Source organism: Drosophila elegans, unplaced genomic scaffold, assembly GCF_018152505.1.
Source record: "Drosophila elegans isolate 14027-0461.03 unplaced genomic scaffold, ASM1815250v1 contig_149, whole genome shotgun sequence".
Taxonomy (NCBI): domain Eukaryota; kingdom Metazoa; phylum Arthropoda; class Insecta; order Diptera; family Drosophilidae; genus Drosophila; species Drosophila elegans.
Window position 1 is genome coordinate 17,598,396 of NW_024545513.1, and position 14,105 is coordinate 17,612,500.

General features: G+C 38.3%; 2 protein-coding genes across 3 annotated transcripts in view; both read right to left on the reverse strand.

Moving 5' to 3' along the window:
• Positions 1 to 14,105, reverse strand: part of LOC108144043 (innexin shaking-B) — a 159,779-nt gene that overhangs the window by 96,603 nt on the left and 49,071 nt on the right. The window lies entirely within an intron of this gene.
• LOC108144069 lies at positions 948 to 2,275 on the reverse strand. Its single transcript, XM_017268720.2, has one exon. The coding sequence runs from the start codon at positions 2,183 to 2,185 to the stop codon at positions 1,073 to 1,075; it is 1,113 nt and encodes a 370-aa protein (XP_017124209.1). The 5' UTR covers positions 2,186 to 2,275; the 3' UTR covers positions 948 to 1,072.

Below are 14,105 nucleotides of genomic sequence, written 5' to 3' on the forward strand. Positions count from 1 at the left end.
TAACGTTGACCGAAAAATCTCTGCTGCTGAAGTTGAGCTTACATTCTTTTTGCACCCGAAAAAAGGAGTTAAAAAATACATATTTCGCGGACAATGCAGCCAAAAAGCCCCCCTCGAGCCACACCCCTTAAGCTCCTGTTGTTGCAACAATAACGGTACATTACAAGTGGCAGGCGAAAGGATCGAGTTAGTTAGTTTGCTGCCTGCCTCCGCTACCGCCCACCCCCGCCCCCTTTTCCGTTTCCCTGGCCGCCTCTTTTTTCTGCGCTTCTGCCTCCCCGACTTCTGCGGTCTTGTTAGTCTGGGCTGGCAAGTTGGTTAAAAAGTTGTTGATGCAGTTACTCCTACCACTGACTACCACGCCCCCCGCCGCCGCCCCTTTTTGCGACGACATTTGTGCTAATGGCTGCCAACGACCTGGACACAAAACTCAAAAGGCCCTGCCTCTGGACAGCATCCCCAACCCCCCTCACCGCCCGACCCACCACATGGCAAACATGTTGCATACTTTGCGGCGTAAGCGAAAAATTCGAGCGAACAGCTTTTTGGCCAAGCAAACACACAGTGGGTTAAGTGGGCGAGTTTGCCACAACATTTGTGTTCAAGAATAATTAAATTAAGCTATCCGTCTGGGCGGAGGAAATTAAAAAATACTTGCAAATTATGTTACACTTTTAAATGTACGTATAGCAAGTCTCGGTTCAAAGGGCTGAATTACTGGCAGTTTCTAACTATTTTGTTCTGAGGCTCAAGTAATTGAATCAGTTATTTTCTGTATAAAATGACATCAATTTCAATAAACTAAGTTAATAAAAGTCAATTACGTTTTAAAAGGAGGAAAGGTTTATGACTACGACTTACTCATTTTGAATTCATTTATTTTAGGTTTATTTAGAAGTGATTCATAGGTTCTAAGAAGTAGGCAAATTAAGAAGTTTTCAAAAATATACTAACTGATTGACATTTATTTATTGCGATCAAAATTATGCAAAAGATTTAGAAAATACTAGCGAAGTAATGAAAATGTAATGTGCTCAGTTTGTTTTCAATTGGAAACTCTTCCTCGGATGTCTCATTGTGACTCCTCAGCTGCGATTAGTGGCTCGATATCAGGTAGAGATTCCTCAATTTCTTGGTGGCTTGGTTCTCCATTCATTTTATTTTCGCGAATAGTGAACTGCAGCTCAATGTCCTTTGTGTAATCTCTAGTGAGTTCCTTCATTTCGCAATGAGTGAAACGCATGAAGAGTGGGCTGTCGCAGAGGAGGTCGCACTGTTCGACTATCTCGGAGCTTGGACAGGTGTGAATTACCTGTTGACGTGGCACTCCGGAAAGATTTTCACCCGCTCTCACGGTCACCATCAACGGTGGCTGGGCCTGTGCACAGAATAGCCAAAGGATGTAGAGATGGGTGACCCGCGGAACGGCGGGCAACGAATCCCAGGAGGTTTTCCACAGCATTACCAGCACGGGCAGACGGCCCTCCCAGTCCATATAGATCCGGGGGAGATTTGCATTCATGGCCACTTGTTTGCCGCTCTCAAAGATCAATAGACCCACACAGTTGCTCTTGGTTAGCCTGGTTTCTTGCACCGACTTCGCCATGAGCTTCAGGCATTTTGCCTCCATGGTTTTCAGTTCCAGGACTATGATCTCCTGGTGATACATCAGGAAGTGACTTAAAAGATTACCAGGATTGACCACCACATCGCAGTTGCTCAGGGGACAGGCGAAGGCCAATTTCTGCAATCTCCAGTGATTCTCTTGCTCGAATGCCGTGTTTCTCTTTCGCTCATAGAGAGCTTCCGGTGAGAGACTGCCCTCCAGATCGGAAACGGAAATGCTTTCGGCCCCGCCACGCATGGGCACACTTCCGCCCGCCGGAAGTGACAGTTTACAGTCCATATACAGGCGACTTCTCGGATCGGGCAGGAAATGCAAGCGGGTAATGGAGATCTCGACCTCCTCGTCGGTGACATTGCCATCGTTGTCGCTCTCCGAATGACAGCGGTTCGCCATCATTGCACCGGATGTGGTGTCCAGGGAGTACTCCGATTGGGCATTGCGCAGCAAGTCCGATAGTGCGCCGATTCCTGTTCCGAAATCCTTATCCGACCCACCCGATGTCGATGGCTGCTCGTCCTCAACGCCGACGCTCTCCATTGGTATATTGCTTTCTAGCATGTATTTTCAAGACCGGGAATTTGTTCGGAATTTGTGTGTGTCGAAAATATTACGTTTCGAAATCGAATGATATTTTTGACATTTTAAAACAAGGTCTTAGGAATAGTTAACAAAGACTTTAAATTTCAAAACTACTTACTATTATTAAAAGCAACTTTTAATGTAATTATTTTTTCGTAATTAATAACCGCAAATTTGTGTGAACTTAAGGCAATAATTTGATAATGTTTTTAATATTTACTGCAGAAAGATATGAGGCATTAAAAAAAGTTGCATATTAGTTTAAGATGGGGCCTTACTGGGAATTCCAGAACTAAAACTGAGACAATACTATATATATACACCATCTAAACTCTAGGGAACATATTGTTGCATTTGTAATTTCCGGTTTCACACACACTCACACACACGCACACGGTTGCAACAGAAAAAGCGAAAGAAAAATGTGTCAACATACAAGACAAAGCAAAATACAAACAAAACTCAAGTTCCCTCTGTAAAACAACGAAATGCAACTAAAGTGTAGAAAGAGAGGGGTGGCGGCGACAAAGGGAGAGAGCAACAGTCGGACTAGGGCTCCCAACTCCCCCTGGCCACGCCCTCTTTTCCCTAACCGGCGTCCAGCAACTCTTTTGGTTTCAAACCGACAATGGAATGTGCCGCCGCAGAGGAAGTGCGGTCTATAGCGGTAAAATCGGTCGTAAATGAACAAATACCAAGCATACTTAGGCAATATTTAATACCTACAACATTTTTAAATTGATTTCTTCAAGGCTGTGACAAACGCTTAAAATTTATTTATTTTGCGTAATAAAATATTAATCAACGGGCAAGTATGCACGAAAATAAAAAAAAATAGTACAAAAAACCAAAAATCTTTTTGGTGTATCAAAAATCTTATTTATAAGCAATTGATATTGTTTTAGCTTTGCTCTTTTGATTAAAAAAAACCTTTTAATTTCTTTGTCTAATTATATTTGAAAATTATAATAAGCTCCAATAAAAAAGCACAAAGTAATATGAGGAATCCATTTTTTTCTATTTCGAGAACCTCTAAATTAAACTATATTTTTAGAAACTCCATTTACATTTGTGTCGTGCAACTTAGAAGCAAAATAAAGAAGCGAGTTAAGTCACGTGCATTTGTTGATGGTTTTATCCCTTTTATTTTGCTTTTACTTAATAGTTTGGAGTGGAAAATTCCAACTCCATCTTGGCCATATATCCCCTGGCTTTCCACCGTTCTGACACTTTGTCAGTTGCTTTTCCTTTTCGAGCTTTTGAACTGCAATTGTCAGTTAACTGTGCAGCCAACCGCAAATAGCAAAGAAGGCAAAGCCTTTCTATCGCTGCATTTGTTGGCATCTTTGAGACATATTTCCATTGCTTACCCCTTTGCTTAAATTGAGTTTTCACCATTTTACACCCAGCTGAGGGAAATTCAGACATCATCAGTGGCCAAACTCACCTATAACGAAAAGAGGTAACAAACAAATTAGTCAACGAGTCAGGAATATAAGTACAAACAAGACAAGCATTTTGAAAGGCTAATTGAGAAAGCTTTAACTTTGAGCTTGCTTATGTACACACACACACACACACCGAACCCCCCGGGGCAGCATGGGGTTAAGCATCAGGTTCATAAAGAACATATCCACACATTAAGATTTCCATTTCCCTTCTGCTGTCTTAACAACAACCCAGACAACAATGTGTAAAACAATTGTGCAAGCAGTTAATTCGTGTGCCTCGGCAATCTAGCAGCACCTCTACACTCAGAGAAAAACTCTTAGAGCTTTGGCATCATTTTATTTTACCATACATTCTTTATATTTTTTATTTTTGCTGGGATATTATTTTAAACTTAATTTCCGAAAGTTTTCTGTCTTTTTTTTAAAAGTATATTTCGTTATGTAACTTTGTGTGCCTTTTTCCAATAAATAAACAAAGTATTTTGAATATATAAAATTATATACTAAGAAAGTCTTGGTTTTTAAGATATCAATGTTTTGAAATTCGAATTCAGATTTATTCTCTGTGTATGGGAACATGATAATATTACTGCCAGTGACAGACAATTGAAAGGGCCATGCACAGCCGTTTGCACACATGGCGTATGCGCAATGTGCCAAAGTTTATACGAAATTAATGTTAATTACAACGCGAGTTAAGCTATCCATCTCTCTCGCACCCCCGCGGCAACATCTGTGTCCTGTCAGAAATTGGGCGGAAAATGTGGGTGGGGTAAACTGTGGGAATGGCAGGGAAATGGGGAATGCAATTTGCCAGCAATGCATTTAACAAGCTGAAAGCGCTTAAGCCAAAGGACTCGGCATCAAGTGAGTCGAGAAAGGTGCATTGAATCGCACCGAAAGGGAATGATTAATAACCGTAATCGATAAATGTGAAAAATTGATGGCTGATGGATGCACAACGACCATCGCGAATCGCTGGAGATATAGTCTGTCTTTGAAGTTGGCGTTGTTAAATATTCACCATTCAAAAAAAATTCTACTAAGAAAATATACAATTTTTTAAAATTTACAACTAACATGTTGAGCTCTAGCTTTCTAACATATATATAACAAAAAGTTGGTGGTATTCCTATTTGAAATTGGTACTTCCTTGAACAAATTAAATATGCACACCGTTTTCTTGACGATAAGAATAGTTCAACTGATTTATTGACAACATTTCATAAGTAATTTTATCTAATCCACTGATTAATTGTAGAATTAACTAAATGACACATTCCATTTATTTTTTGCTAATAATAATAGCGCAAATCATCGTTCATCTTTATCGAGCAATCAATCGAATTCACCTTTCGCCATGCCGATAAGTCCCGCTTAAGCCATTCGGTTGCACAAAGGTAGTCACTTTTTCGTGTTTTATTTTCGTCCATACATACATACATATATAATGTATATATTTTCTATATATTCCCTGCTTTGTTTTGTTTGCCGATTTGTACAACTTCTGCCAGCTGCGGGGATTCCCATGACCCATACCCTTCGTCGTGATGTGGCACAAATGGCAATGCGCTTAACGTGTTCCATGTTGCCGCTGTGCCGCACTGATGTTGCTGGTGGTGTTGCTGCTGCTGCTGCCGTTGTTACTGCTGCAATGCAACAAAGTCGACCGTGCCATGCCACGCCCCCCGTACCCAGGTACACCCTCGAAAGAACACCTTGGCACCCACGCACAGACACAATTTATAAAAGCCACAACAAATGTCTGAGGCTGTAAACTTTCGGTAAATCTTTGCAGCAATGTCTGCCAGCGGCAACAACAATGGCAGCACTAGCAGCAACAATGGCAGCACAAGCAATTGCAACTGCAACTGCAACAACAACAGCAATAGAAGACAAGGACGATGACGATGACGATGACGTCGTTACGCGGATGTTTCGACGCGACTCTGAAGGATTTTCATGGCTGGTGGCTAAGGCTTTCCTCGTTTTCCTCGTTTTCCACGTTTTCCTCTTTGTAGTTGCTGCCGTGTTGCTACCGTATCGCTGATGTTGGTGCTGCTCCTGGTGGTTTGTGTTGCATGTTGCCGTCAGCATGTCAGAGCCCCTAACACGTTGGAAAATGCGCTTACACACATGTAAGCACATGTTGTAAAACGGAGTCGCAGCCAAAGTCGACTTTTTGCTACCCATTTTATCAGGAATGTCCAGCTTTATTGCTAGTGATTTTTACAAATCATTTTTTTTTTACTAATAAATTTCAAAAATATGCCTAAAATAAATGACAATGGCGGATTGCGCTGGTTTAAAACCTTATAGGTTTGAAAATGTATTTAAATTCCATTGTAACTTGAAACATTAAAAAAAAAAAACCTTGTAAAGGCACTGCCCCTTGTCAATTTTTGAACTACACCTTTTAAAATATTAATTTTGAACTCAGGAAATTACTTTTTTTAATGACAATAAGAGTCAAAAAATTGAGTGAGTTGTTTAAATCAAGTACAGGGTACAACTAAGCAGTTCTTCCAGCAAAACACCCGAGGAAAGCGTACATTGTCAGCATCTTAGCGCTTTTCATGACAGCGTTTTCTTGCCACTGACTGTTAACGTTTTGCTAGCTGTCCCAGCTTTCCCGGCTTTTCCATCAGCTGTTGTTCGCCAGAGCCTTTGCTTTCATTAAGCTAATCCAGACATGATCATGCATATATATTTATACATATATATATATATATATATATATATATATATGCATGCACCTGAAGGGAAAATGGAAAAGCCCAGACAGAAGCGTTGAACCCGGAGACAGGGCTTTTCCTGATGCTCAAGCATTTGCAGCATTTTCATTTTTAATATACACATGAACATGCTTGTGCTGGCTTTTCCCCGCTTTTCTCTCGCTTTTCCTGGGGCATTACAAACTTTTTTATGTAAATTCTGAGTCGGCTGCACCTCCTGTTCTGTTGTTTTACTTTCTGTTTGCACCTGGGTGCCCGTCCTAAGACAAAGGTGGGGAAAAACTTTTCCCCGCAAAATATTGTTTCAAAAAGGTAAAAAAAAACAAACACACGCACACAAATACATATACAAAACAAAAAAAAAATAGAAAGCATCATGAAGATTGAGGGTAAGAATCCCATCTAATCGAATCAAATTTCCTCGAACATACTTTTCAGGTAACTTCTGAACTTTTGCCCAAAACACTTGACAAAGTTTCAATTGCCTTGGTTTTCGGCCAGTTCAAAGTTCGGGGATTCCCCAATCAAACCCCAACTTTTGGCCAAACAAATTTTGTGGCCAATGCAGCTGGCATGAAAGCTGGAAAATTAATTGAAACCGAATAGATAAGTTCAGGAAGCGAAGGAAGAGCGCAAAAGGCGGAGGGCCAATGATTGATTAAGCCCGGCTTTTCCCGGGAAAATGAGCGGGGAAGGGGGGGGGGGTAAATGGCAGGAAAAGTCAAGTCGCATTGAGTGGAAGGGAGTCGAATGGAATCGAGTCGAATTGAATCGAATCAAGTGGAGTCAAGTCGAGTCATCATCAAATGCGATTAGACAGTCAGACGGGAGATTAGACGCTCGCACTGACCTGAGACATCGGCGGATATATATGAAGGGGGATGTGTATGTATATACACGTATATAAAGCCAGGCAGACGACGACAGACATCTGTCGATGGCTTCTCAATAGTCATTTTCCGACGAATACCAAATTGCCTCTAATCCACTTTATCATCGACACCAGGAAATAGACAGTGAGTCTTATAAAAAGGCAGAAAAAAAACTAAGAAACAATTTTCACAGACCGTTGAAAAGATCTCCAGTTTTTAAGACTAATCAATTTTAAATAAAACAAGAAAGAAAGCAAACTTCGGCAAGCCGAAGTTCATACACCCTTGCAGCTATTGCATGAATTAAATACTTTTGAAAACATTTAAATTATGATTTACTTGAGTATATGCTGAAAAACATTGAAACTATGATGATTTGCAGCTCAATTATTAGATAGTTATTTTATATATTTTTATTATTTCTATGGGAGCTATATGCTATAGACGTCCGATTTTGATAAAATTTAAACCATAATTCTGAAATAATTAAACATTGCTATATGTCGAAGAACTAAACAAAAAATTAAAAAACAGCAAAGTTATAATTTTTTTTCATTTATTTTTCCGATTGTTCCTATGGGAGCTATATGCTATAGTCGACCGATTTTGATGAAATTTAAACCGTAAATCGGAAATATTTAACCATTACTATATGTCGAAGAACTAAACAAAAAATTAAAAAACAGCAAAGTTATAATTTTTTTTCATTTATTTTTCCAATTGTTCCTATGGGAGCTATATGCTATAGTCGTCCGATCCGGCTCGTTCCGACTTATATACTACCTGCAATAGAAAGACAGCTTTTGGGAAAGTTTCATGCAGATAGCTTTAAAACTGAGAGACTAGTTTGCATATAAACGGACGGACAGACGGACAGACGGACAGACGGACAGACGGACGGACAGACGGACAGACGGACAGACGGACGGACAGACGGACATGGCTAGATCGACTCTACTAGTGATGCTGATCAAGAATATATATACTTTATAGGGTCGGAAACGTCTCCTTCACTGCGTTGCAAACTTCTGACTGAAATTATAATACCCTCTGCAAGGGTATAAAAACAAAGTTAGTTAATAATTAAATAAATTTCCTAAGCATGTTTTATTTAAAGAATAAATGCCTTTATTAAATCTCCTTTTTGTTTTGTTTATTATTTATTATTTAAATAGTCATTATATCTTATCACAAAGCTTAATTTATAAAGTCTGAGGTCAAGACAACAGTGCTTAAATTAACTAAAAAATATTTTGAAATGTTCGAAAAACGTCTTACTACATTTTACACAGTCCCTGGATATGGTTTCTCCGATAAAATTCTGCCCTATTAGAAATTAGATATAATTACCAGTAATCATAATAAACGGGCATAAAAAACAAAGCAGAAAAGTGGCAAGAAAAAGCGTGGGAAATGTGGGCAGGACATGGGACCCAAAAGTGTCGCCCCCGTGACGGCCATAAATATGATGATAATTAAGTGTGTCTCGCACATATACTCAATTTGCCCTTATTAACCCAAAAAATGACACAGATATTAATTTTCCGCACACATGTGCCCGCTTTTCCGCCCAGTTCACACAGCACTCTTTCGCACACACACACACACAAAACACACACACAAAACACACACACGCAGACATAAAGCCTAAACGTAAACGAGTAAATTGGCAGATTTAAGCAGTAAACAAAAAAAAAGCTGAAACGACCAACAAAACATGGCCCAAACAACACTTTTCCCCCTCTCTTTCTACCGCCCGTGGTGCCGTCTCTTTCGGCGAAGCGAAAGTATAAAGAAAAAAATGTCAACAATCTATTGACAGCTGAGACTGTAACTGATTGTAAGGAGTGAACAGAGGCGAAACAGGGTGAAAATGCGTCAGGGGCGGGGTTGAAAAGGGGGCGGAAAAAGCAGGCCACGTAGCAAACAAAGGCATAAGCGCCTCACACAGGCAGCGGGAAAAAAGGGGACGACATAGGCGTGGCACAGGGATTTTGGCATCATTTTACAGGCCTCGCGAAAGGAACCGCTTTGAAAATACAGTAATAGTTTACTAAAAACTCGAAAATAAATTGAATAAATAGTTTCGACATTTTAAATTAAACTCGAATTACAATAGCTGAACAAAATATAATTGTTTTTAAAACTACATTCAATAGCATTAACGAACTAATGAACAAAGGCAATATCATAAACAAATATATTTAAATTAAAACATATATAAGCCATACAATAAAATCTTAATCAATACAAAAAATACAATAAAAATTGATAACTTTATATATAGTTTGTTTTTAAATACAGAAGCTAACTAGAAAACAAAAATTGTTGTATACAAAATTCTAAGATTCAAAACCAACTATGAAATTGATTATACCATAATTCGTGAACTCCAAGCAAATAAGAAAAACGTGGCGTGAGTGTTAAATAAATAAAACCGAAAGCAACCCTCGAAGAGTTTAAAAGCCAATTCACGCCATGTTTACCCTAAATTAAGACTTATTTGCATTTAAACAACACTTTCAATCTGGGCATTAACATCAAACGGAATGAAACAGAAATTAAGCGAAATTGAAGCACCCAAATAGAAAAAAGGAAAGCCTGCGACCCCAAATTCTGCTAATTTAGATGTCACACCCTCGGTAAAAATACATGTGTGTGCGGTTGCCCCACTGCCATTATTTTCGCACACACTCCCATTAGAAAATAAATAAAATATCAAGAAAAAAAATGTATATAATAATGCAGGAGCGGGGAGAATGTGTAGCATGTGTGCGCGATAATAATAACATCAAATTAAAATATTGTAATTCGTTTTTATGTATTTTGTCTTTTTGCTGTTCATGTCTGGTTGCGTTATTTTTTTAGCTTTCAAATACCCTGCACAAAGTTATTTATTTATTGTCCATTGGTATTTGCAGGTATTTTTAAACGCTTTGCGTTTTAACTATTCCAGGGTATTTTGCTGGTCGACTTAAACCGCATTGCCAGTGGCCATCTATGGCCCTCTCCTGCCAGCCCATATATTTATGGCCTAATATATTATATATTTATGTGTCTGTCATTTAATAAATTCTGCTGATAATGTCATAGACATCAGCGTAAAAATGACCTCCGACCCCCTTGACTCCGAACTCCGAGCGTGTGTGTTTTTGGTGCTTCGCATGATTTGCTTCCATGATTTGTGTTGGTCAAAGTGGCAGAGGATAAAATGCCAGGAGGAGTCAATTTTTATTGTTGTTTATTATTACTTATTTATGTTTAGGGTTTGCCCTCTACGGCCAGCATTGTTTGCGCCTTTTGATGCACACTGCGTATACGCAATTTGGAGTTTGTGGTACGCAAAGAATTCTGTGGCTAAGTAGGTTTTAATTAGAGGAAGTTTGAATTTTAAGACTGGAATTTGCTGCGTGTTTTATATCATTATTTTAGCAGTTTGAAATATTAAGTTGCATGCATAGTTGGTTTCTTAAAAAACGTACATTACACGTTTACTTTTGATCATGATAGATTTTAATATACTATCAAGCCCTTATATATAGTAATATTTTTTATTTGGCTATTAATTTACATATATATTTAAAAAGACATTATATTGTCAAACAATAAATGAGTAAACACCCATCATTTTATTTTTCATCCCCCTTGGAAATTCCCTCAACATTTTTGCCGCTCATCATTTTACCGTTTATGCAGCATTTTCGCCGATTTTCATTTGTTGTTTTTGCCGCTGACTCAGCTGTCAATGTTTCCCCCCCTTGATCGCCACCACTTTCGACCCCATTTGCATATCACATTCACGATTTTTTTTTGTGTTCTCAAGTGGGATTCATTTCGATACTCAAAAATTGCTCAAAAGCCTTCAAATTGTGAGCCATAAATAACAAGGGGCACAAAAAAAAAAAAAAATAAAAGGAAGCCCAAGTGATGGGGACAAAGAAGGAAGACTGCTTTTGTACTTGAATCGATTGTTGGCAATGAAGTCAATTACATAAATGGAATGGAGAAATAAGAGGGTACCGTAAATATGGGAAACATGAGGTGGACAAATTATACGATGAAGAGCTTTGAATGAAATACATCTGTTAATATGTCAGAGACAAAGCCAAGGAATATGTTTAAGATTATAGGTTTTAATTGTATTTAAACAAGAATTTTAATGTGGTGGCAACGAAAATAAAATTATTTGATTTGAAAAGCAAAATACAGATGTGGAAAAATTGAGAAATAAATGAGTTAATTGAGATGTCAATCTTCTTTAATATGATATTATAAATCCGAAAAGACTTGAGGATGATAATCAATACAACTAAAAAGAAAAGATTAGAAAAATTATTGGGTGCGGGAAAATAATTATATTAATGAAAATTAAGTTTAAGAAAAACATAAGAAAAATTATGTAAAGCAGGAGAAAATCCCAGTAGGAGATGTGACTTGGGGTGAAACCAAGTAGAGGGTCAGCCGCAATTCAACACCTGCCACGCCCACGCCCACTTATCCAGCCCCTTCCGGAGCATCTCTTTTGCCTGCCAATTTTCAACACCAGAGGGCGTCAAAGTGACGTGTCGTCTGGCTGGATTTCCCGCTTTTCCCCTTTTTCCGCTCTTCTCTCACATTTCGGCACACCCACCTTGACTTCTTTGCTTTTACCGCCCCCCACGCCGAGTTTTCTCTTCGTTTTTGTGTGTGAAGCATTTAAAAGTCACTTAAGTGGAAATTAAAAAGAAATTATTCACTTTGGCACAAACACACACACACACTCATACACTCGAGCATAAAGCGTTTTCCCTGTTTTCCCTGTTTTGCCAGCTTTCCTTTGCCCCAATTGCTTTTTTTATTTTTTCCAGATATATATATTTTGCTACGCTCTGTTTGTTTGTTTGCTGTAATTGTTGTGGTCTGCCTCATTATTTGTATCTGGTCAAGGAAAAGCGGTGGAAAATGCGGGTGGTGGGGAAGAGAGCCCCAAAACAGATATTATATTCCCAAAAAAAAAAAAAAAAAAAAAAAAAAAAACACCTCCATCCCATTTAATTGTGGTTCATTTTTCGAGTCTTTTGAGTTTTCGGTCCCTTTGGCTTGTGGCACATTTCCTACATTCTCCAGCATTTGACCACAATATTTCTGTGGAATTGCTTGCAAATTGTTTATTGCTAACCTCAAAGCTATTTGGGGATTATGGCCAACAGAGACAAGGTGTTGGCCATCATTTTGCCCCATTTTCCGACCTTTGAGCTGGCTTCGGGGCCAGATTAATTTAAATGGCAATTAGTAAATTTAAATCAGAGCAGAGTTTAAGTCATTATCTTGTTGTTCTTGGCAGGGGAATAATATCTTGATTTTTTATTAGAAATCTTATAATATTTTGTTTTTAAATGACAAATGAATGATTAAACTAAAAACTAAAACTAAATCTAAGAAAAACCTCAGTACATCAAAGTTATTCAATAAAAAATCTATTTCAAATAGAAGTCTAAAGAGATTTTCCATTTGTTTGTTTATGTATGTCTGCATAATTTGTTCCCATTTGTGCGATGTATCTGTGTCATGTTCAAAGCGACCACTTTTTGATGTCATTCGCGGCCTCATCAACTTAATCATTGAAGGAGAAGGAATAATTTGCCTGGCACAAATCCTTCGTCCTTTTCCGCTGTGTCCTGCCTAAAACTGAAAAAAGGCAGAGAAAAGAGCAGAGCGCAGCACAAAAAAAAGAGGAAAAATAAATAATGTGAAAAGAGGAAACATTCAGCTTCGTTGACGGCGACCCATTGACCAAGTTAAAAAGGCTAGAGCTATATGCAATATACATGTATGGAGCTATGGGGCTATGGGGCTATGGCCGCACATGTGTGAGTTATGCAAACCCTATATGTATAAATCATATATACATATATATTGTATATATGATATATTTTTTTCTCTTGCTGCGGAGGCACTTCAAATGCGGTTTGGGGCCGCGGAATCAAGCGCCAAGAGACCTCATAAAAAACGACTAACGCGACTGGCTCACACAGATATCCACTCACACTGGCGCACATATTGAGTTGTGGCTTAATGCTAGACACACACACACACTCATAGGGAAACACAACGACACACATAAGGGTTCAAAGTTTGGCAGAAGGAGCGCAAAAACCAAAACAGAAATATTTCGCTCCATTTTTTTGTACGTGTTTTTATACCCTTGCAGAGGGTATTATAATTTCAGTCAGAAGTTTGCAACGCAGTGAAGGAGACGTCTCCGACCCTATAAAGTATATATATTCTTGATCAGCATCACTAGTAGAGTCGATCTAGCCATGTCCGTCTGTCCGTCTGTCAGTCTGTCCGTCTGTCCGTCTGTCCGTCCGTTTATATGCAAACTAGTCTCTCAGTTTTAAAGCTATCTGCATGAAACTTTCCCAAAAGTTGTCTTTCTATTGCAGGTAGTATATAAGTCGGAACGAGCCGGATCGGACGATTATAGCATATAGCTCCCATAGGAACAATCGGAAAAATAAATGAAAAAAAATTATAACTTTGCTGTTTTTTAATTTTTTGTTTAGTTCTTCGACGTTTAGTAATGGTTAAATATTTCTGATTTACGTTTTAAATTTCATCAAAATCGGATGATTATACCATATAGCTCCCATAGGAACAATCGGAAAAATAAATGAAAAAAATTATAACTTTTCTGTTTTTTAATTTTTTGTTTAGCCCTTCGACATTTAGTAATGGTAAAATATTTCCGATTTACGGTTTAAATTATATCAAAATCGGACGACTATAGCATATAGCTCCCATAGGAACAATCGGAAAAATAAATGAAAAAAATTATAACTTTTTTGTTTTTTAATTTTTT

Excerpts from the sequence above, each read along its gene's own strand:
- LOC108144069 (XM_017268720.2), bottom strand. The coding sequence starts at position 2,185 with ATGCTAGAAAGCAATATACCAATGGAGAGCGTCGGCGTTGAGGACGAG.